Raw genomic sequence first — 22,255 nt, forward strand, 5'->3', positions numbered from 1 at the left:
TCACCTTCTCATTTTAGGTCAAATCGCCCTCCCGGGGATCTCTGCCCCCAAAGGTCTGTCTGTGTGTGTGCTCTCTTGTGTCCCTGGAGTTGCTTTGCTTGGGGCACCTGCCAGTAAGACAGCTGAAGAGAAATCCAGGATTTGGCAGGATTTTATTTTAGTTCTTTGGTCCCAGGGCTGTGGGAGGGCAGCGTCTGTCAGGCACACAGCTCTCTGTTGTCTCAGGTTTTGTGAGTCTGTGCAGGACTGAGGCTGTCTGGGTGGGGAGGGCAGCTCAGTGAGGAAGGTCTGGGAGGCTGAGCAGGGGGCCCAGGTGGTCTCACTCAGTCACAGGAGGGCCTGTCTCAGCCCTGGGAACAGCTCGCCCTGAGTATTAGGCTTAGGGCCATCAAGATGACAGTAATGCTATCTTTGAGCTGAGAATCTGAGCATCTTTGGAGTTTTAGGAGCTTGTTTAAAAAATTCCATTAGCTTTATACTCTTACAACAAAGTGCAGTGAGCAGTAGCCCAGGCTTCTGATTTAAAGTTAAAATCTGGAGACTTCCTGTGGCCTAGTGTTTAAGATTCTGGGTTCTCACCGCCGTGGTCTGGGTTCAATCCCTGGTTACGAAATAGCTCCTGCAAACCCTGTGCACAGCGGAAAAAAGAAAAAATGTAAGTTAAAATCTGACTATACTTACACTGAGTATTGGTGCAACGAAGAGAATTTCAGGCTTATTGTATTCAGAGATTTAATTTAGCAGAACTGCAGTGTTTGTAAAGGGTTTGTACATTAAAACCCAGAGTACTTGAAAAAGATGATCTTACACTTGTCAGTTAAATTTAAAATATCTGAAAAATTTTAACCAAGTTCGCAAAAAGGACCAAATTGACAGCGGACTACTAAATTTTGTCACTCAGAATATTATTAAAGAAGAACCGGGATTTTTTAATTTAATGAAGACTGGACTCCTGAGAACTCCCGGAACTGCGCGGGTGCCCCCGTGGCTCGTATCCCTCCCCGAAGCCCGCCCTAGGGAGCCAGCCCGGCCCTCAGCGGTGTCCCCAGCCCCCGCCCAGCCCCGCCCCGCCCCGCCCCGCCCCGCCCCGCCCCGCCCCCGGCCCGGTCCCCGCCCCCGCCCCCGCCCCCGCCCCCGCCCCCGCCCCCCGCCCCCGCCCCGCTCGCTAATCGCCTCCCTCGGGCCGCGGCAGCGTCGTGCGCACGCGCGGGCCGCACCGGCCGCGTGGCGCGCCGGAACCCTTGTGCGGGGTCGCGGGCCCGGCGGACAGGTCCGTCGCGGAGCGGCTCGTGGTGCTGCGCGGCGCCCGGGACGCGGAGCCATGAGGCTGTTTCCGCGGACTCTCTGCGCCGCCGCGCGGGCGGCCTGGCGGGAGAGCTTCCCTCTGGAAGGTCGCGACGTGGCGCGCTGGTTTCCGGGCCACATGGCCAAGGGTGAGGCGCGGCGGGGCGCGCTGCTCGCCCGGCTGCTCGCGGGTCCAGCGCGGGCGGGGCTCGTGAGCCGCCCCCGGCAGGCCCGAAGCCTGGGGCCCCACCTGCCTGGAAAAGGACACAATTTCCTGGACCGAGTTTGGGGACGGAACGAGGCAGGGCTAGGGCAGCACTCTCCGGGTTGAAGTCGGCTGTTTAATTCCCTGAGCACCTTGAGGCGTAGACCGAGCTGGCGGTCCCTCGCCCGCACCCTCTGAGGTTCTCACTTTTCTCAGAGTTTGGCTCCGAGAGCGCCTGCAGGCCCAGCGCCGCCGGATGTGAGGGTGGCGGCCCTCGGCCTGCGCCGCCCCTCGGCGCCTGCTCAGGGGGACTGGGCGCCCGCGGGCGAGGAGCCGGCGGTGGAGGCGAGATGTTTGAAAAGAAAGAAAGAAAATGAAGTCGCGCAGTCCTGTCCGACTCTTTGAAACCCCATTCATTGTAGCCTGCCAGGCTCCTCTGTCCATGAAATTCTCCAGATGAGAATGGAGTGGGTTGCCATTCCCTTCTCTAGGGGATCTTCCCAACCCAGGGATCGAACCTGGGTCTCCCGCATTGCGGGCACACTCTTTACTGTCTGAACCACAAGGGATCCAGCCACAAGGGATGTTTGCAGGTGTGCCTGAAAGGCTGGGCTTGGCTGAGTGAGGGGACGCTGAGGGGTAGTGTGTATGTAGAGCTGATTCACTTTGCTGTACCGGAGCAACTTAACACAACGTTGTAAAGCAACTAATTGTGCTTCAGTATCTTTATTGAAGGCCTGGAAGCCGTCCTCCCCTGAGGCATCCCTCCTCTGTTTCCCAGGGCTGAAGAAGATGCAGAGCAGCCTGAGGCTGGTGGACTGCATCATCGAGGTCCACGACGCCCGGATATCCTTCAGTGCTGGTGGCGTGGCCACTTAGAATAAGCAGTACCTATTTGGTCTTTGTCCTGGTTCTGGCACAGAGCTCCTGAAAGTCTTAGGGGTTTCTGTAGTGAGGAGTGTGATAAGGTGTCTTTTCCTGGGTTAATGACTCTTGGTCACTTAAGGGGGGAGCTGGTTGCTGGGGGAACCAGCCTTGCTATGGGAGGATTAGAACTTTCAGTCCTACCTCTCCCACCCCCACCTTAGGGCCTGGAGGTTGAGTTCACTCACCAAAGGCCAGTGTTTCACTCTGTCCAGCCTGTGTAATGAAGCTGCTATAAAACCCCAGATTGTTGCGCGATGGGGTGGGGAGAGCTTTCTGGTTGCTAAGAGGGTGGAGACGCAGGCAGAGGCACCTGCAGGGGGGTAAGCTCCACATCTTTTCCCAGCCTTCGCCCTGCATGTGTCTTCCATCTGGCTGCTCCAGAGTTGTGTCCTTTTTGTTGTTTAGTCATTAAGTTGTATCTGATTCTTTGTGACCTCATAGACTGTAGCCGACCAGGCTTCTCTGTCCATGGGATTTTCCAGGCAAGAATACTGGGGTGGGTTGCCATTTCCTTCTCCAAGGGATCTTCCCCACCTAGGGATTGAACCTGTGCGTCCTGCACACATCTCCTACATTGCAGGCCGATTTTTTTTTTTTTTTTTTACCTCCGAGCCACTTGGGAAGCCAGGTCATAAGTCTAATCCAATAAATAAAACGTTTCTCTCAATTTCTTGAGCCACTGTCCAGACTAGTTTTGCTAGAACCCAGGGAAGTGTCTTGGGAACCCCTGATTCAGGCCTGTTGGTCAAAAGTGACAGGTGACAACCTGGACTTGGAGTTGCTATTTTTTTTTTAAATTAACTTTTTATTGAAGGATAATTGCTTTACAGAAGTTTGCTGTTTTCTGTCAAACCTCAACTGCAGTTGCTATTTGAAGTGAGGGGTGGTGGCATTCCTGAGCCTAGACCTTGGGGTCTGATGCTGTCTCCAGGTAGGTGGAGTCAGAAGGACCCCAGCTGGTGGTGAGAACTGCTTGGTGAGGGGACCCCTCCCCCAACCCCGCTGGGATTGGGTGCAGAGCTGCAGTGCAGGGAGACCTTCCGGAGTCAGGCAGTGCGCACAGCCCGAGAAGCATTCCTGGCTGTTGTCTTGTTTCCATCTGCCTTCTTCTCTGGTCCAGTCAGCACCACAGTTGTGTCTGACTCTTTGCAACCCCAAATTACTGACATTTAAAGCAGTGGTTCTTAATCCTTATTACATATTAGAAGCCCCCCGGGAGGCTCTTGAAAATACTGATATCTAGGCCGCTTTCCAGGCCTGTGAGTCAGAATCCCTGGTGTGGAGCCCAGAAGCTCCCCTCTGACACACAGGTAGCTTGTTTGTCTCAGGTTTCCGCCTGGCACACTCACTGCAGCAGTAGTAGGCTCCAGGTGGGATATGAAACTTCCATTAGAAAGTAGCTGCCAACCGGGCTTCCTTCCTGTACGAAAGGATGCATCAGAAGAGGGAACAATCTCCCTCAGTAATGAGCGTGCTTTGCACACCCTGTTTTTCCTGTATTTACCTGAGCTGTGTTTAGAGGCTTCCTGTAAGACACAGGTGTTGGTTTGAAAGTCATCGCCATCTCTAGTTGGAATTTCTGAGAAAACTCTCCAGTTTCTCTAGGCTAAATGTATCAGTTTGTACAATATCTCATGCCAGTCGGAAGGGTTTGCTGGCAATTGCATGTCTGATTACTGAACAAGGAAACCTGCCGTTGCTGTCTGTGTGCTGAGGGGAGGCGCCTCCGCTCCATCCTCCTTTGCTCGCTGGATGTCCTGACTTCTCCAGGAAGGCCCTTGAGGGAGTCTCAGTGTTCTGAATGAGCTCAGGCTTGGTTAATCTCTGAGGGCAGAGTGCTGTTTATGGAAAAAGTAAGTTGTTTTTGTCATTCCTATGTTGTGTGGGTGGGCACACAGCGGCTTAACTGGGTGCCTGGAACCCAGGCATGCTGAGGCTTCTGGACTCCTGGGGACAGGCACCAGGGAAGGGCTAAGCATCCCCGACATCAGTTACAGACCTCCCCTCCTGATGTGCTGGTGTCTCAGTGAGCGCCGGGGGCCCCTGGCGGAGATAGGAAGGGGCTGCCCCTGGCGTGAGGCGGTGGGCTCCCTGGAGGTCTCCATAGGGACGCCTGGGAGTGGGGGGTGGCGTGAGATACATTGGTTAGGACTCGTGGGAGGCACTTGTCCTGAGTGACCAGATCTTTTGGCAACTAAACAGTAATCTAATCACAAAGCCTTCCATCGAGCTCTGTTATTTTTGCCGCCATCATTCCTGTTTGAGGAGCCACGAGAGGGCCCCTGCCCTGCCTCTTGTCCACAGGACATGTTGGGGGCCTGCAGGGCCTTGGGGGCCCTCAGGGGGGTGAGTGCAGGACTTGGGGTCGGGCTCAGGCTTGAGGTTGGGCTGGCTGGAGCTCGCCTGCTCCCAGACCAGGCTTCTACACTGTCCTTTCCTTCCGAGGGTATCCTGTTGTAGGTGGTCCAGTCTGCATAACAAGACAAGGGAAAGTATTGCAATTGGCTGGTCAAGTTGATGGAATTTTGCCTTAATTTTGCCACATCCCACTGTCAGGCCGAAACCCTCTGTTTCAGGAAACCCTTGGGCTTAAGCCTCACTTGCTCGTCCTCAACAAAATGGACCTGGCAGATCTGAAGGAGCAGCAGGTATGGCTCAAATCTGACCGGATCTCTGGGTGGACGTGGTGCCCGTCTGCCCAGGCCTGCGTGCTTTAGCAAACTAGCCTTGGACTAACGTGTCATCCAGGTGACTGAAGAACTTGTGTCCTTCAGCGGGGCCCAGCCGTGGTGAGGGGAGGAGCCGCGCTCCCACAGAGCGGCCGCGGGGCCGTGAGCGCGTGGCGTGTGGCCGCAGCTGTGGTGCGGAGGCCTACGTCTCCTTTAACTGTTACTCGCTGACGCTTCAGTTCCCTCCTGAGACGAGTGGCCATCACCCTGCTCAGTGCTCTCCGACCCAGAGGCCTCTTGGTGTGGCAGCGTTGGCTTCCAGTGTCCTCCCAGACCCCTGGTCTGAGCTGCGGGCTGCCTGCTATCCCCTGAGTGATCTGGAAGGTGGGAGACCCAAAGCAGCTGGGGGTGTCCCCGAGCCTTGCTGGACGGGGACACAGTGTCCAGGGGTGACGTCTCCCATTGTCCCTGAGTAAGAGAAACGTAGAGAGTAGGTGTCAGAATCTTGAAATCGAGCCAGCTTTGTGTGTGTGTAGCTTTTCCTTTTGCAGCAGCAGGAATGCGTTCTGGTTTCTTAGTTGGCTATGGTACACTGAGTTCTTTACACTCCACCCACAGGCCTGTAGCTCAAGGTTTGCAGGGAAACCCAGGCACTCCAGCCCCAGGGCTCGTTGTTCATTGAGTGCCCAAGGGGAAGGCGTTTTCCATCCAAACCCACCTCCCTGCAGGCTTCTAGTTTAATCCCTCCTACCCCGAGGACAGAACCCCCAGCTTTCACTCCAGGGGCAGCTGTACTTACTTGTCATCACAAGGTTTCAGTTGCTTTTCTTAGCTGAGACTTGGTCTTAGCATCCAGCAATTGCTTCTGCTCCAAAATGCTCATCTTTGTGGAGTGATGGGCACATCAGGTGGCCTGATGGGGGTGTCGAATCTCACCGGCGGGAGGCAGCTGGGTCTGGGGAGGACAGGAGGGAGCGGCCCCCGGGGGGCCTGTGTCTGCCTCTGCAGGCTGGGAAGGGGCGTCCCGTGCAGGTCTGTGCGCAGCCTGCGCTGTGACTGCACGGAGTCTTTGTGGGCCTCACCTTCATCTGCATGATCATCTCAGACGAGAAGCCAGCAGAACGAACCGAGTCACTGAGGGGCGTTTGTTCCTTTAAGGGAGTCAGTGGCGGGTCAAGCAATGCAGTTCAGTTCAGTTGGTCAGTTGTGTCTGACTCTGCGACCCCAAGGACTGTAGCACAGGCTTCCCTGTCTTTCACCAACTCCTGGAACTTGCTCAAACTCATGTCCATCGAGTCGGTGATGCCATCCAACCATCTCATCCTCTGTCGTCCCCGTCTCCTCCTGCCTTCAATCTTTCCCAGCATCAGGGTCTTTCCCAGTGAGTCAGTCTCTTTGAATCAGATGGACAAAATATTGGAGCTTCAGCTTCAGCATCAGTCCTTCCAGGAATATTCAGGACTGATTTCCTTTAGGATGGACTGGTTGGATCTCCTTGCAGTCCAAGGGACTCTCAAGAGTCTTCTCCAGCACCACAGTTCAAAAGCATCAATTCTTTGGCGATCAACTTTCTTCACAGTCCAACTCTCACATCCATACATGACCATTGGAAAAACCACAGCCTTGACTAGATGGACCTTTGTTGGCAAAGTAATGTCTCTGCTTTTTAATAAGCTATATAGGTTGGTCATAACTTTCCTTCCAAGGAGTAAGCATTTTTTAATTTCATGGCTGCAATCAGCATCCGCAGTGATTTTGGAGCCCAAAAAAATAGTGTCTGACACTGTTTCCACTGTTTCCCCATCTATTTCCCATGAAGTGATGGGACAAGATGCCATGATCTCAGTTTTCTGAATGTTGAGCTTCAAGCCAACTTTTTCATTCTCCTCTTTCACTTTCATCAAGAGGCTTTTGAGTTCCTCTTCACTTTCTGCCATAAGGGTGGTGTCATCTGCATATCTGAGGTTATTGATATTTCTCCCGGCAATCTTGATTCCAGCTTGTGCTTCTTCCAGCCCAGCGTTTCTCATGATGTACTCTGCATATAAATTAAATAAGCAGGGTGACAATATACAGCCTTGATGTATTCCTTTTCCTATTTGGAACCAGTCTGTTCCATGTCCAGTTCTAACTGTTGCTTCCTGACCTGCATACATGTTTCTCAAGAGGCAGGTCAGGTGGTCTGGTATTCCCATCTCTTTCAGAATGTTCCACAGTTTATTGTGATCCACACAGTCAAAGGCTTTGGCATAGTCAATGAAGCAGAAATAGATGTTTTTCTGGAACTCACTTGCTTTTTCAGTGATCCAGCGGATGTTGGCAATTTGATCTCTGGTTCCTCTGCCTTTTCTAAAACCTGCTTGAACATCTGGAAGTTCACGGTTCACGTATTTGTTGCTGAAGCCTGGCTTGGAGAATTTTGAGCATGACTTTACTAGCGTGTGAGATGAGTGCAATTGTGCGGTAGTTTGAGCATTCTTTGGCATTGCCTTTCTTTGGGATTGGAATGAAGACTGACCTTTTCCAGTCCTGTGGCCACTGCTGAGTTTTCCAAATTTGCTGGCATATTGAGTGCACTTTCACAGCATCATCTTTCAGGATTTGAAATAGCTCAACTGGAATTCCATCACCACCACTAGCTTTGTTCGTAGTGATGCTTTCTAAGGCCCACTTGACTTCACATTCCAAGATGTCTGGCTCTAGGTCAGTGATCACACCATCGTGATTATCTGTGTCGTGAAGATCCTTTTTTTACAGTTCTTCTTTGTATTCTTGCCACCTTTTCTTAATATCTTCTGCTTCTGTTAGGTCCATACCATTTCTGTCCTTTATCGAGCCCATCTTTGCATGAAATGTTCCCTTGGTATCTCTAATTTTCTTGAAGAGATTTCTTGTCTTTCCTATTCTGTTGTAAAAATAAGAGTCACAGTGATTTTGCTTCACGTTAAGGCCAGTCAGTTCATGTTAACGTCAGTTTACTTTGGGGCTTTTAAAGTATTCCATGTACTTTGTAGCTGGGTTCACCTTAGTTTAAGCGGGGCTTGTCTTGTGGAAGCTGGTTGGGAGGAGAGGAGCGATGACGTGACCAAGTGGAGACCAGCGCTGGCGTCTCCAGGGCTGCGGGTGGTCTTGGATGACCTGGTGTGGCCCCGCCCTGTGTCCTCCCACAGAGCCTGCGCCAGGGGCGCCCTGGGCCAACCTGCCCTCCCCTGACATGCCCTCAGGCCACCTGCCCCAGTGGCCCAGCCTCCTCCCGAGTCCCCGGCCCTTGAGCAGATCCTCAGACTCCAGCTTATGACACCGCCCATGTCTTCATTTAGTGTTTGACATGGAAACGTCTTGTCTCTTTTAGAAAATTATACAACACTTAGAAAGAGAAGGCCTAAAACATGTTGTTTTTACCAACTGTGTGAAGGATGAAAATGTCAAGCAGGTGGGTCTCTTCTGTTTTGTGCTCTGAGGCTTCTGCTTAAAATGTTAAAGCAACACCACAGATTACTCTGTGCTTCGGCTGGAAGCAGAGTGTTGTTGGGTTTGGGGCACAGTCACCTCCCGGGCTGGGCAGACGGAGGGTGGGAACAGCAGGGTCGGGCCGAGAGATGCCTTTGGTCCCAAGTAGGAGGAGGCCATGGACGATCTGTGCCTGTTTTCCCGGTCAAGTTTGAGAATTCTGCCGCTGTTGTGCGTCTTTGGAAGGCGTGGCAGTGCCTGCTGACCCCCTCGGGCTCTCCTTGCTCCTGGGGAAGGACAGGGCAGGGCCCCAGCCACCCCGACCCCTCCTCAGAGCACAGCCTGCGTCTGAAGTGTGTGGACCCGCACTGGCCGGGGGTGGGACGCCGGTGGGAGTGCTGCCTCCAGGGGCTGAGGGAGGCCAGGCTCCCACAGGAAGGTGTCTGGTGGTTGTTGGTTGCAGATCATCCCGACGGTCATGGAGCTGGTTGGGAGCAGCTACCGCTATCACCGAGGAGAGGTGGGTGGTGGCCTGGCCCGGCCGAGGGCCCGCCCCTTCTGCTGGGAAACCCAGGCCCAGCTGCTGAGCCCAGCCCGGCGGCCGCCCCTCGGGTCTCGGCAGGCAGGCACGCCGGGGTCCCGGGGGGTGGGGGTGCGGCGCTGAGTGGCGCCTAACCCCTGCCCTTGTGCTTGCAGCACCTGGAGTACTGCATCATGGTGGTCGGGGCCCCCAACGTGGGCAAGTCCTCGCTCATCAACTCCCTGCGGAGGCAGCACCTCAGGAAAGGTACTTCCTGCAGCTGGCGGGGGTGGGGGGGGCGCTGGTTCTCGTGCAGGTACTTCCTGCAGCTGGCGGGGGTGGGGGGGCGCTGGTTCTCGTGCTGGGACTCGGGGCGGCCGTTGTTGAGAGCACAGGTGGCTTCCTGGTCAGGAGCGGCCCCACACGTGGGCCGTTGTGGGCGGTCCCGGACGGTGCCGGCCTTGCAGAGAGGGAGGCAGTGCCAACAGGCAGCCCTGGCCGGCTGTCACAGCCTCAGCGGGTCGTGGCGACTGGGAGGGTTCTCTCCCTGCAGTGGCCCCGCTTGGCCCCGCTCGGCTCCCATGTGCATCGCTGCTCATCTAGCGTATCTGCCTGGGGGTTTGACAGACTGATGTCTCCCTTTCATCCTGCAGGAAAAGCCACCAGGGTGGGCGGCGAGCCTGGGATCACCAGAGCTGTGATGTCCAGGATTCAGGTAGGGCCTTGTCTTCACACCACGCCTGGGCCGGGGCTCAGGTGCCTCCCATCCCAGGGGCTGCAGTGTCAGGGCAGAGCCTGTCCTCCTGGGGCAAGGTGGCTGCTGGGCTCCTGCCCTTATTCCTTCTCCATGTCACTCAGCACTGGCATCCTGTGGGGATGCTGAGAGCTTGGTGGCAGTGACTCTGGGGGGCAGGTTCCAGGGCCTCCTCCAGCCTCAGGCAGAAGGCCACCTGACCACCCTCTGCCCACAGGTGAGTGAGCGGCCGCTGATGTTCCTGCTCGACACTCCCGGGGTGCTGGCTCCTCGGATTCCAAGCGTGGAGATAGGCCTGAAACTGGCCCTGTGCGGTGAGCCTGACCCCAACCCCCCACAGCAGGCTCCTAGGCCCCCAAGCTCCCAGGCTGGGCAGCTTGTGCTTGGCCTGGCTGCTCACAGCTGACACCCCTGGCACCTCTGAGCCCGTCGGGTCTGCTGGCCCACCCTGGAGGGGGCACCCTCCTCCCACTTGACTGCAGGGGTGGGGAGGGCAGGGAGCAAGCTGGAGCACTCACTCTCCGCTGCCTGTTCCCAGGAACCGTGCTGGACCACCTCGTAGGCGAGGAGACCCTGGCTGACTACCTTCTCTACACCCTCAACAGGCACCAGCTCTTGGAGTGAGTGCGGGAGGCGGGCCCTCTTCCCCGTCCGCACCAAACACAGCTAGAAAACCAGCACTGTCAAGGTGCTGTGGGCCGTCTGTGGCCACTTAATGTCTACAGTCTGATGCATTGTGATACGTGGGAGCACCCGTGAAGCCGTCAGCTCAGTCCCTCAGTCGTGTCCGAGTCTTTGTGACCCCATGGACTGCAGCATGCCAGGCCTCCCTGTCCATCACCCATTGCTGGAGTTTAGTCAGACTCATGTCCATCGAGTCGGTGATGCCATCCAGCCATCTTATCCTCCATTGTCCCCTTATCCTCCTGCCCTCAGTCTTTCCCAGCATCAGAGTCTTTTCCAATGAGCCAGCTCTTCTCATCAGGTGGCCAAAGTATTGGAGCTTCAGCTTCAGCATCAGTCCTTCCAATGAATATTCAGGACTGATCTCCTTTAGGATCGACTGGTTGGATCTCCTTGCAGTCCAAGGGACTCAAGAGTCTTCTCCAACACCATAGCTCAAAAGCATCGATTCTTCGGCGCTCAGCTATCTTTATAGTCCAACTCTCACATCCATACACGACTACTGGAAAAACCATAGCCTTGACTAGACGGACCCTTGTTGGCAGAGTGATGTGAAGCCGCTACACTGTCTGGGAAACCCTGGTTTCCTGTGCTGCTGTATAACCCTCTCCCTGCCCCACCTGCTGCCTGCCACCGTCCAGAGTCTCACGGGTGCAGCCTACCTGCCTGGCAGTGGCCACCTGGCTGGGCATTCATCCCTGGGTTCATCCACGTTCTCACAGTGGGCAGTGCATGCAATCACTGTGCAGATGTCCGGTAGGATGGTGAGAATGCCCATGTTCTGCAGGGCCCCGGAGATGTCCTTTAGGACCCTGAGGACGTCAGGCCAGGTTTTTGGTTTTCCCCACAGAACCAGCTTCTGGTTCCCTCTTTCTGATCTCTGGTTTTTGTTTGGTTGACTGCTGTCCGGTCCGTGTTCCTCCCTTGTCTGCACACTGCTGTCTCCTGTTACTGCTGTGGGCAGGAGATGGGCTTTCCCCCCACCACCGGTCCTGCGCACGTGTTTCCAGCCTCTGCGTCAGGGGGAGGTCGTTGTGTTCTCCTAGTGACTTGAGGACGTGACCTCCTATATCCTGGACAGGATAGTCTCTGCTCTGAGATCTCCCCGTGTCCCTCTCCCGTCGCTTTACTTTGAGCTGGTGTATCTTTACATTTAAAGTATGTTTGTTGCTGCATGTGGTCGGCCCTTGCTTTTCACCCAGTCTGACTGTTTCTGCTCTTATTTTAGGCATTTAGGCCATTCGCGTCTGGCTGGTCACTGACGTCAGGTTTGCATCTTCATCTTGCCTCTGTCCCCACTGTTCTTTGTGCCTTTTCTTGTCTCTCTCTCCGGCCTTTTTAGGTTAGTCAGGTGCCTTCTCTCTAACTCGCTTGGCGGTGCTGCGTCTCAGTTGCAGCTTGCAGGGTCTTTAGTCACAGCGTGCGAACTCTTCTTCGTTGTGTCTTGTGGGATCTGGTCCCTGCCCAGGGATCGACCCCAGCCCCCTGCACTGGGAGTGCGGCGTCTTAGCCCCTGGACCACCAGGGAAGTCCCTCAGATGCTTTTCATGGTTCCTTTGTCAGCTTGTCACCTAGAACCTGGGTGGACGTGGCCCTAGGGTTTGCAGGACATCGTGCTGGCGTTGGCGCCGCAAGCGTGAGAGCCTTTCCCGTCTGCGGACCTCGCCTCTGGGCCAGTCCTGCGACACGTGTTGCTCTCTGTGGCAGACATGCTGCTGTGCTTTCTTAAAACATGGCTGTAAAGTGAAGGCTCAGTCTTGGCGGTCCTCCCTGAGCCTCGCGGGTTACGGCTCGCCCTGTCTGCTGTGGGCCCCCCGCCCTCTGGGGCCGTCTCCTTGCCGAGGATTCCCTGTGATGCCGTGGCCGTGCATCCGTGTTTGAGAATGTGTTCATTTCACCTTCCGTTTTGAAGGGAGTTTGCCCTGCGGGCGGAGCTCTAGGTGGGTGGACTGTCTGCAGAGGGGCGGTTTCTGATGAGAGTCTACTCTCTGTTCCTCTGTTGTCTGTACGTATGACGCTCTGGCTGCTGTGAAGGCTCCTCTTTGTCAGGCAATCGGGAAGTTTATGACACTGGGCGCCAGCACGATTTCTTCTTGTTTCTCAGGCTTGTACTCAGCCCTTGATTCTCACCACCGAGGCCATGCAGCTTGCGTCACGTGCGGATGACTCCGGCTGCTGTCCTCGTCCATGCAGGGCTGTCACCAGGCTCTGACCGCAGGTGCAGGGCTCTGTCACCCGCTCTGGCTGCAGGAGCGCTGGCTCAGCACCGCTGGGTCCCCAGCCCCCTCACTCTCTCCCCTGCGGAGTTCAAGCTGCTTTAATCCCCTCAGTGTGTGTTTCATGGTGTTTTCTTCTAGATGTTAGATACGGATTACTTCTTTTTATTGTCTCCTGTGTGGGCTCTTTGCTTTATAAACCACAGGGAACGCAGTTCTAATAACTGATTCAACGGGTTTGTTTGCCCGCTGTGTGTACCTGGTGGCTCTTGCCCCTGACCTTTGGGTGGCAGGCGTCTTGGTATTCCTGCCCTGGGACTGTCATCGGGACCACGCTGGTCCTTTTGGTTAGGGTCTGCAGGGAGACCCCCTTGAACGGTCAGCTTTCCTGGCAGCTGCACCCATGGTCCCGATGTGGGGCTGGGTATTGGGGCAGCTGGCTATGGCCACGTGGAAGATGGGTGTCGATGAGGCCCTCAGCTCTGCAAGGCAGTCACTGGCGCCCATAAAGGGGTCATTGGAGAGCCAGTGACTGCCGCCTGCATGCAGGTACGTGCAGCACTACGGCCTGGGCGGCGCCTGTGACGACGTCGCCAGCGTGCTGAAGCGGGTGGCCGTGAAGCTGAGGAAGACCCAGAAGGTGAAGGTGCTGACGGGCACGGGTGAGACGGGCAGCCCCGGGCTGGGCGGGGGTTGGGCCCAGGGCAGAGTCGGGGGAAGGGTTTCTGCCTTGGCTGCAGGGGAGGGGCCGGGCCTGCGGGATGGGCCACGCCTCCTCTGGAAGCTCGGCTGTCACTCTTGTGAATTCAGGTGTTTTTCCCAAATGTGCTGTGCAGACTTCCACCTGCATGGGCCAGGGCGGGGTGGACTGGGCCCCGCGTGGGGCCCCCTCCTCACTGGAGCCTCCTGCCTCCCCAGGGGATGTGAACGTCATCCAGCCCGACTACTCTGCAGCTGCCCGAGACTTCCTGCGGGCCTTCCGAAGCGGGCTGCTGGGTCCCGTGATGCTGGACCGCGACCTCCTACAGGGCCGCCCTGCGGAGGAGCCGTGAGCTGGTCCGGCGGGAGGGCCTGGCCCCTGCCCTCAGCTCTGTGGCTGGGGTTGGACTCCCAGAGTCCCCATGCTGCTCACCGCACTGGGTCTCTGTTCCAGGAAGGAGGCCGAGCCCTCCTGCCCCACAGCCGGCCCCTGGCCCCAGAGGACAGACCTGGGTGTGGACGTCAGGGCGGTGGGCGTCCCGTGTGCCAGGCCTTGGGGGGGACACTCACTCGTGTTCAGTGTCTCTCAGCTCTTCTCCTGAGGAGAAGCTGGCGTTTTCTCAGGTGTTGAAAGCATCATCTGTAATTTAAAAATTTTAAATTAAAAGGCCTGTCTCTGAGCACAGTCGGCCGGGCCCATCAGGGAGAACTGAGTCGCCAAGGAGCTGCCTTGCTGGGACGTCCTGTTTGAGACTTTCAAATGGTCACATTGCCTCTGCGGGCCTGGCTTGGGCTCGGCCACCCTCCGCTGGTCTTGCGGAGCCTGGAGTTCAGTCTGGGAGGATGAGGGCATCTGGGCGCCACCCCCAAGAATGCTGGCAGTGTGGACACAGGAGGCTCTGGGGTTGGCCCTCTCAATGTGCAGCCCTGCGGGCCCCTTGCCAAGAAAAACACCACGAACTGCTCAGCACCCAATGGCTCATGTGTCAGGTTCCTGAGTGTCCTGGTCCTGCAATAAGGAACGGTCTGGTTGGCAGCAGAGTTTATTTCACCACTGAAGCGTGCACACACACACACAGGAGGTCCCGAGGAGCCGTGGCAGAGTCCAGCGGCCCTGTCCCCTTGGTGCCCAGGGCCACTCTGCTCACAGCCCGGCTTGTGCACAAGCCATGGTGGTCAGTGGAGACCCCAGGCCTTCCCGCTGCCTCCGAGCACCTTCCAGCTAATGAGACGGCGCCCAGCGTTGCTGTGCTCATACCTGAGGGGCAGGAAGGTCATCACTACGGCCTGCACATTCTGGAAGCAGGCGGGGAGGGAAGGGTGGTGGGCGTGGGCGCTGCATCTGGTCACAGCTCCGGCTCTTCTGTGGCCAGTGGTGGTGCGACCTTCCTGGGGCCTCTGCCAGGGCCTCCCTCTTCCTGTAGATGGCCATCTAGGTCCTGCTGCCCCCCGCCGTGCAAACTCACCAGTTTGCCTGAGGCTGCCTACCCTGAGCACCGCCTGCCCTGGCGGAACCCTGCCCCATGGGGTGGGAAGTGTTCAGGGATGTGTGGCTGCAGATGCCAAACGCTCCTGAAGTTGGGTTGTTGAGTGGAATCACTTGACATGAGCAGTGTTTCCAGCACGTCCAGTGTGCTGGCGGTGCATGCTGCAGAGGCGCGAGAGGGTCTGGACCAGCCGTAGTCCATGTCCCCATGGGCGTCTGAGGCTGAACACAGCTTGGCCGGGCCCATCCGGGAGGACTGAGTCACCAAGGAGCTGCCCTGCTGGGACCTCCTGTTTAAGACTTTCAAACATTACCTCTGTGGCCCTGGCTCGGGCTCGGCCAACCCCTGCTGGTCTTGTGGAGCCCTGAGCTCAGTCTGGGAGGACGAGGGCATCTGGGTGCCGCACCCAAGAATGCTGGCAGTGTGGACGCAGGAAGCTCCAGGGAGCTGTGTCCTGCAGCTTGGCACCTGGGCCTTTGGAGAGATGCTTGGTCCAGGGCTCCTAGAGATGCTGGTCTGGACACGCATCCGTCAGCTGAGTCCACAGGTCTCGCGGCGTGGGGCAGGCAAGGGTGGATTCTGGAGGCAGGCCTGTGGTGCACGAGGCTCCGGCACCCGCAGTAGAGCCTGGTCGACCAGGAGCCAGGCCGCAGCTGTCCTGCGAGGCCCGGGGGCTCCTCCAGCCAGAGGACGCACGGGCGAGCCTGGGCCCGGACTGGGCTTACACCTGTAGAGCAGGTCAGCAGCTGGAGGGAAAGGCACCTGAGACGCAGGGCTGCCTTACCCTGGGCATTGGGAGCCCGAGGCAAACCTTGCGTCTTCGGAGGCTGCTCTGGGCCATGTTCCCCCGGTTCCCCCAGCAGTGGGTCTCGCAGCGTCTGCCCAGAGAGGGCTGCGGCCCCTGGGTCCACAGTCAGGGCAAGGCTCTGGGCAAGCCCTGGGTGAGGGTGTTTTGGGAGTGTCCAGAGAACACGGGGCCATGCTCACAGATCCACAGATGCACCCCCCTTCTTTCTGGATGGGTGACCAGCCCTTTTCCTCAAGTCCTTCAGTCCCCGGGGCTGCCTCTGTGGGGGGCGGGGGGCACCATGTCCTCTGGGCTGCGGCAGAACCAGCCCAGCCTGAAGGCCCACCTCCCTGCCCGGTGGTCAGCACCATCCACAGCACTCAAGTGTCCAGGGTGGGCTCAGAGGTGCTGGGGTGGGCTGAACAGCCTGTGGACTGGTGGGTGCCTGGCAGGACACCTGCCATCCTGGCTCGGGCTGGTGGTCGGGGGGACTAACCCCAGTGGGAGACAGGGTATCCTGGAGCTTCTGGACCGCTGGCGCCCTGGGGGGATGTGAGGTGGGGAGGGGCTCGGGCAGAAGGAGTCACAGCTCTGGGCGGACAGGCCAGAGCTGCCCACGCTGCCCTAGGCTCCCGGCTGTGGGCAGGGGAGGGGAGAGGCGATCCGGGCTGCCGGGCCTGGGAGGAGGGCACAGGCCGTGGGCAGCTTTGGCCCGGACGCCTGGCCCTGCCTAGGGCCGCAGCAGCCGCAGGGTGCCCAGGGCCCCGCCCAGCAGCGGGCAGAGGTGCATGTGGCTTGTGGGCCCCGCGCCTGAGGTCCACACCCAGTAGCTGTAGACGCCTCGCCCCGTTCCGTTGCCGCCGGGCGTCCCGTCCTCCGCATCCTCCAGGCCAGGCTCCACCGGCCCTGCGGCCCTCCTCCAGCTCGAGCCCGCAGCCAGGCCTGCGGCTGCCCCCGCCGCCGCCCCTGCCGCCGCCCCAGCGGCCACGCGCATCGAGGAGCCCGCGTAGCGGGGCGCTGGCCTCACACGCACCCTCGCGGCGCCACGCCCGCCCCGGGCGCTGCCACGGGCCCCACCGCGGCCACCCTTGGCCGCGCTGCCGTCGCAGAGGAAGGTGGCCGCTAGCAGCAGAGCCCAGCACACGGTGGCCGCCCAGTTCATGTTCCTGGAGCAGAACCTGCAGGACGGAGGAGGGGACCTCAGCTTCTGTGAGGACGGGGCACTCAGGAGCTGGGGACAGAGGACTTGGGGACGTAGGGAGGCGCTCGGGGCCTGGGCACGGGGAGCTCAGGCGTCAGGGGCAGGCTCGGCGTTGGGTGGTACTGCGGGGGCCTCGCCTGCTGGAGGAGTGGGGAGTGGGCTGGGGTGGGCTGGGGGCAGGCCTGCCTGAGGGTGAGGGCCTGGGGCCTGGGGCGGGGCTGGGGGTCTTGGTCAGTAGCCGGGAAGGGGCGGGTGGGGCTGAGGGTTCTGCAGTGGGGTCATGCTGTGTGGGGCAGGGAGTGGGGGCAGAGGGTGGGGCTTGCGCCCTGCGGTTGAGGGCGCTCAGGCCTGGGGCGGGGGCTCCACGTGTGGGCCGCTGCAGGGCTCGCAGGCCCCCCGGCCGCCGTGGGGTGAGGCTGCGTCTCCAGGTCCGAGGGCCCGAAGGAAGCAGGTGAGGGTCTCGGGCGGGGCCAGCAGGGAGCCTCGCTCGGCTCTCCCAGGCCCCTCCCGGGGCTCCGGGGCCGGAGCCGGGGTGCGAGCCCCACGGGCGGCGTCCAGCCTGGCGCCCCCTCCCGCGCGCCCCTCCCGCTACCGCCTGGCTCGCAGCTGGGCCGGCGCCGGAGGCGACCCCCGGCGGCGGCTCCACCCGCCTCCCGGCCCCAGACGCCCCCCGCCCCCGCCTTACCAGCCGCGGGCCTCGGGCAGAACCGCGGCGGCTCCGAGGACCGCGGCCCGAGCGGAAGGGGGGCTGTGGCGGAGACCCGGCGGCGCCGGGCGGAGCGGGGATGTGCGTGCGGCCTCCGCCCTCGGCGTGGGGCGGGCAGACGCGGAGGCTCAGCCCCGGGACGGCGGGAGGGGATGGGGCGGGCCTTCTCAGGCGCAGCCCCCCTCTGCCCAGCGCCCCCCGACTCGCTGCCCGGTCCTCCCTCCCTTGCGCACCCCCATCCTGGCTGGTCCCCCGATACCAGTCAGCCCCACTGTCTCAGCACCTGGCACCCCCAGCTCCACCGCATCCGTCTTCCCCCCAGCTTCGCACACTCCGTCCCCCCCGCCCCGCAGCCCAAGCCCCATCTCCCCCACACCCCTCCGTTCCCCGGGGGTGTGTCCACACGGGCTTCTGACCGCGGGGCCCAGACAGGAGAGGAGGGCTCTCCAGGGCGCCAGGGCATCCCAGACCCAGAGCAGCACCGGCCCAAGCAGGGCCCCCTTCCAGGCCTGGGAAAGGGGAGCCGGGACCCCTCTTCCCGCCTCCAGGGCTGCTGCTCAGGTTCCTCCAGGGCCCTGCAGGCAGCCTCACCACCTGTAACCCAACTGCTCCAGCTCACGGGCCTCCAAGTTCCCGCTGGATTGGACCCCTGGGCCTGGCTCCGTCTTGCTTCCCAAGGTTTGTCTGTCCTGGAGTCTCCTCCCGGCCCCTCCCCAGCCCAGACTCTAGGCCTCTACCGAGCCTGTCCCCCTGGGGACACTGGCTCTCTCACGGTGTCAGGCTGCAGAGCGCCTCTGTGACACCATCTCTCTCTGCTTCTGTCAGATCCTGTGGTCCCTGAAGTCTAAGCACTGCCGTGTCCCACGCTGTCCTGGGCAGGCTCGGGCCCTGTTGGTTTCGAACGCCTCCTGGGCCAGTGGGGCCGCGGCTGAGAGCCGCCTGCTGGCCCCAATCCTCGGGCTGCTGTGGCGATGTGTGGTGGGAGAGGTGGGGCTCCTCCAAGGCTTGCATCCTCTGGTGAACTCCTCCCTGGGCGCACGCACAGAACAGCCCTGGTGAGTTGCTCACCTCCAGGAAACAAGGGCAATTCTCTGACGAGATCAGGATGCCACGTGGGGCCTGCAGGGATGGTCACCGCTGAGGCCTCTCGGCACCCTTCTCCTGCTCTGGTGTGCCCCTGGGAGCCTGCCTTCTCTTATTTTCGCCCATGGGGTCTGACTGTGACTGCCCCCTCCCCGGCCCTGGGAGGGGATGCAACACACCTTCCTGGCCGCACAGACCTGCTTCCCAGGGCAGGCCCGGGCCTGGCCCCTCTTCTGGGGCACTGCGAGTCAGGAGCAGTTGCACACGGGGCTCTACTGCTCGGAGCCCGGAGCTGGAGTGGCAGGCAGGCTGGGGGCAGCGAGGGGCGCACCACCTCGGCCTCCCGGTCGGGCAGTGCCATAGCTGACAGCGGGCACCTGCTCTGTCACCTGTGCTCAGAGGGCTGCCAACCCAGGGACACCGCTGCCCCCTCGTTCTCAAGGGTCCTACCCAACAGCTCCCAGACAGCCTTCATGTTAATGTGCAAATGGCAGCTGGCGTTTATTAGACATTTGAGAAAAGTCTGCAACACGATAAATACCACGGCAAAGAAACGGGGAAAAAGGCTCAAGAACTTCGAGGAATTAGAGAAAAACCCCAAAAAGCAAAAATAATCCATAGACTCAGAAAGACTGGGGGAGACACTGTGTTTATATAAGAACAGGATGCTGTGACAAAGGTCGCGACTAAGTAAGAACTTATGAAAACAAGGTTACAAAAAGCCAACAGAACTGAATTACAAAGTGAAGGACACTTTTTTAGATGAACAGCAACAAGACGGCAGATATGCGAGAGAGGGCGTAGCTTTGGACCCTGAGTCTGATGGACCCCCCTCAGAGGAGGAGTGTCAAGGGCACTCCGTAAGAGGAGCCGTGGCGTGAGGCTAACGAACCCTTTCATGAGGACCTAAGCCTTTTCTGTTGAGAGATGTGAGGGAAGCACAGGAAAAAATTTAGACTATTTTATGTTTAAATATTAACATGAAAAATTCAAATAAAATACTAGCCACTTCCCTTGTGGGAAGACTTTGCGTTTCAATGCAGGGGTGAAGGTTCGACCCTTAGTTGGGGACCTGGGATCCCACATGCCTCATGGCCAAAAAAACAAAACATAAAAACAAATATTAGCCATTGAGCCCAACAGTACATTAAAAGCAGCTCACCACTGCTCAGGTCTGGGTGGTTTCCAGTCTGTGGACACACTTTACTCATTGCTGCACAAAGCGAGAAAAACACTCATGAGTTTCTCAGAAAACGAAGACGCACGTTTCATTTCTCATTTGTTTCTTTGGGTTTTTTGATTATGAAAATGTGTGGCTATCGTGTCTTCACTACCAACACATGATCCTGGTCCTTCCTTCTTCCCTTTGTTTTCATTGTTCAGTCGCTCAGTCGTGACCGACTCTGCGACTCCACGGACCTCAGCATGCCAGGCCTCCCTGTCCTTCACCGTTTCCCAGAACTTGTTCAAACCCATGTCCATTGAGTCGGTGATGCCATCCAACCATCTCATCCTCTGTCGCCCCCTTCTCCTTCTGCCCTCAGACTTTCCCAGCAGCAGGGTCTTTTCCAATGAATCAGTTCTTTGCATCAGGTGGCCAAAGTATCGGAGCTTCAGCATCAGTCCTTCTAATGAATATTCAGGATTGATTTCTTTTAGGATTGACTGGTTTGATCTTGCAGTCCAAGGGACTCTCAAGAATCTTTTCCAACGCCACAGCTCAAAAGCATCAATTCTTCAGCGTTCAACCTTCTTTATGGTTCAACTCTCTCATGCATACATAATTTCTGGAAAAACCATAGCTTTGACTATATGTACCTTTTGTCAGCTTTTTAGTATGCCATCTACGTTTGTCATAACTTTTCTTCCAAGGGGCAAGCATCTTTTAATTTCATGGCTGCAGTCACCATCTGCAGTGATTTTAGAGCCCAAGAAAATAAAGTTTCTCACTGTTTTCACTGTTTCCCCATCTATTTGCCATGAAGTGATGGGACCGGATGCCATGATCTTAGTTTTTTGAATGTCGAGTTAAGACCAAAAGAGAAACGTTAGCTATTTGATGACCTTCAAGCTGACTCCAGGAATGTTACCAACAGCATGACCTTTGTGACGATATCTCGCAATCAGCCCTTCATCGTTTTCCTCAATGAAATCAAACAACCACCATTAGGTGTAAAAGCTGAGAGTTTCTTGCCATTCTTCATGAACTGAACCCTGACACACATCCTGAAGGCAGAATCTGGCTCTTTGACTTCAGCCCCCACTTTCCGGAGTGCAGTCCCCTTGTTGAGGAGAGCTCAGTGAGGGCGGCCCTCTGCTACACCCTGTGTGTCTTCTTGTCCTGTTTATCAGGCCCCTTCTGGTCTCATCAGTGGCTACGGAGCTTCCCAGCAGGATGAAGATGTGCCACAGGCCTGAGCAAAAAAGAGCCATTTCTTAATTTTTAAATGTCTTTTTTTTTAAGTTTTTTTTTTAATTGAAATATATTTAACACGTAAAAAAGTGACATGTAAGAAAGTGAAGAAGAACTAAAGAGCCTCTTGATGAAAGTGAAAGAGGAGTGTGAGAAAGCTGGCTTAAAGCTCAACAATCAGAAAAATAAGGTCATGACATCTGGTCCCATCACTTCATGGCAAATAGATGGGAAACAGTGGCTGACTTTATTTTGGGGGGCTCTAAAATCACTGCAGATGGTGACTGCAGCCATGAAATTAAAAGATGTTTACTCCTTGGAAGGAAAGTTATGACCAACCTAGACAGCATGTTCAAAAGCAGAGGCATTACTTTGCCAACAAAGGTCCGTCTAGTCAAGGCTATGGTTTTTCCAGTGGTCATGTGTGAATGTGAGTGTTGGATTATAAAGAAAGCTGAGCACCAAAGAATTGATGCTTTTGAACTGTGGTGTTGGAGAAGACTCTTGAGAGTCCCTTGGATGGTAAGGAGAGCCAACCAGTCCATCCTAAAGGAGATCAGTTCTGGGTGTTCATTGGAAGGACTGCTGTTGAAGCTGAAGCTCCAATACTTTGGCCACCTGATGCAAAGAACTGACTCCTATGAAAAGACTCTGATGCTGGGAAAGATTGAGGGCAGAAGGAGAAGGGGACGACAGACGATGAGATGGTTGGATGGCCTCACTGACTCAATGGACATGGGTTTGGGTAGACTCTGGGAGTTGGTGATGGACAGGGAGACCTGGAATGCTGCAGTCCATGGGGTCGCAAAGAGTCAGACATGACTGAGCGACTGAACTGAACTGACATGTAACAGTTTGTAAATTTAAGATGTCCACAATGTTGATCTGATACACTTACATATTGTTATGTGATTTGGTTTGATCCATCAACATTCATTTGTGGGGAAAAATGCCAAGAAAGCTGCCATAGAAATGACTTTTTAAACTTGATTAAAACTATATTTCAGATAAACCCTCAGCAGATATCATATTTAGTGGAGAGCCTTTAAATATATTTTGTAAAAAATATGAACAAGGAATGCTTCCTACTTTCACCACTTCTGTTGATCACAGGCCTGAGCCCAGGAGACAGCCATGCCCTGAAGAAGCTGTGGACTCTGTGGTCGACCG

The 22,255-nt window shown here is 57.1% G+C and overlaps 2 protein-coding genes across 3 annotated transcripts; one reads left to right on the top strand and one right to left on the bottom strand.

Moving 5' to 3' along the window:
* Positions 1-1,198: 1,198 nt before the first annotated feature.
* Positions 1,199-14,088, top strand: MTG1 (mitochondrial ribosome associated GTPase 1). 2 transcript variants are annotated; one of them, XM_088842455.1, is made up of 11 exons: positions 1,199-1,433; positions 2,271-2,335; positions 4,960-5,064; positions 8,438-8,518; positions 8,999-9,055; positions 9,232-9,322; positions 9,709-9,770; positions 10,027-10,123; positions 10,348-10,429; positions 13,259-13,371; positions 13,628-14,088. In XM_088842455.1, the coding sequence occupies exons 1-11, from the start codon at positions 1,322-1,324 to the stop codon at positions 13,759-13,761; spliced, it is 999 nt and encodes a 332-aa protein (XP_088698581.1). In that variant the 5' UTR covers positions 1,199-1,321; the 3' UTR covers positions 13,762-14,088. The 2 variants fall into 2 exon arrangements, with proteins under 2 accessions (XP_088698581.1, XP_088698582.1); XM_088842456.1 differs by having other exon boundaries at positions 1,305-1,433; positions 2,225-2,335.
* A 231-nt stretch (positions 14,089-14,319) lies between these two features.
* SPRN (shadow of prion protein) lies at positions 14,320-17,680 on the bottom strand. Its single transcript, XM_055424351.2, has 2 exons — positions 17,569-17,680; positions 14,320-16,860 (listed from the first exon to the last, which is right to left on the bottom strand). The coding sequence occupies exon 2, from the start codon at positions 16,842-16,844 to the stop codon at positions 16,413-16,415; it is 432 nt and encodes a 143-aa protein (XP_055280326.1). The 5' UTR covers positions 16,845-16,860; positions 17,569-17,680; the 3' UTR covers positions 14,320-16,412.
* Between the last annotated feature and the right edge of the window lie 4,575 nt (positions 17,681-22,255).

The sequence above is a fragment of the Moschus berezovskii genome, chromosome 12, assembly GCF_049115385.1.
Source record: "Moschus berezovskii isolate FMDL1 chromosome 12, NW_MosBer_1.0, whole genome shotgun sequence".
In the NCBI taxonomy this organism is placed as follows: domain Eukaryota; kingdom Metazoa; phylum Chordata; class Mammalia; order Artiodactyla; family Moschidae; genus Moschus; species Moschus berezovskii.

Bases quoted from the DNA above. Each gene is read 5' to 3' on its own strand.
- MTG1 (XM_088842455.1), top strand. From the start codon at position 1,322: ATGAGGCTGTTTCCGCGGACTCTCTGCGCCGCCGCGCGGGCGGCCTGG. The intron at 8,519-8,998 runs GTGGGTCTCTTC...TGTTGGTTGCAG, and splicing joins AGGATGAAAATGTCAAGCAG to ATCATCCCGACGGTCATGGA. The intron at 10,430-13,258 runs GTGAGTGCGGGA...GCCTGCATGCAG, and splicing joins AACAGGCACCAGCTCTTGGA to GTACGTGCAGCACTACGGCC.
- SPRN (XM_055424351.2), bottom strand. From the start codon at position 16,844: ATGAACTGGGCGGCCACCGTGTGCTGGGCTCTGCTGCTAGCGGCCACC.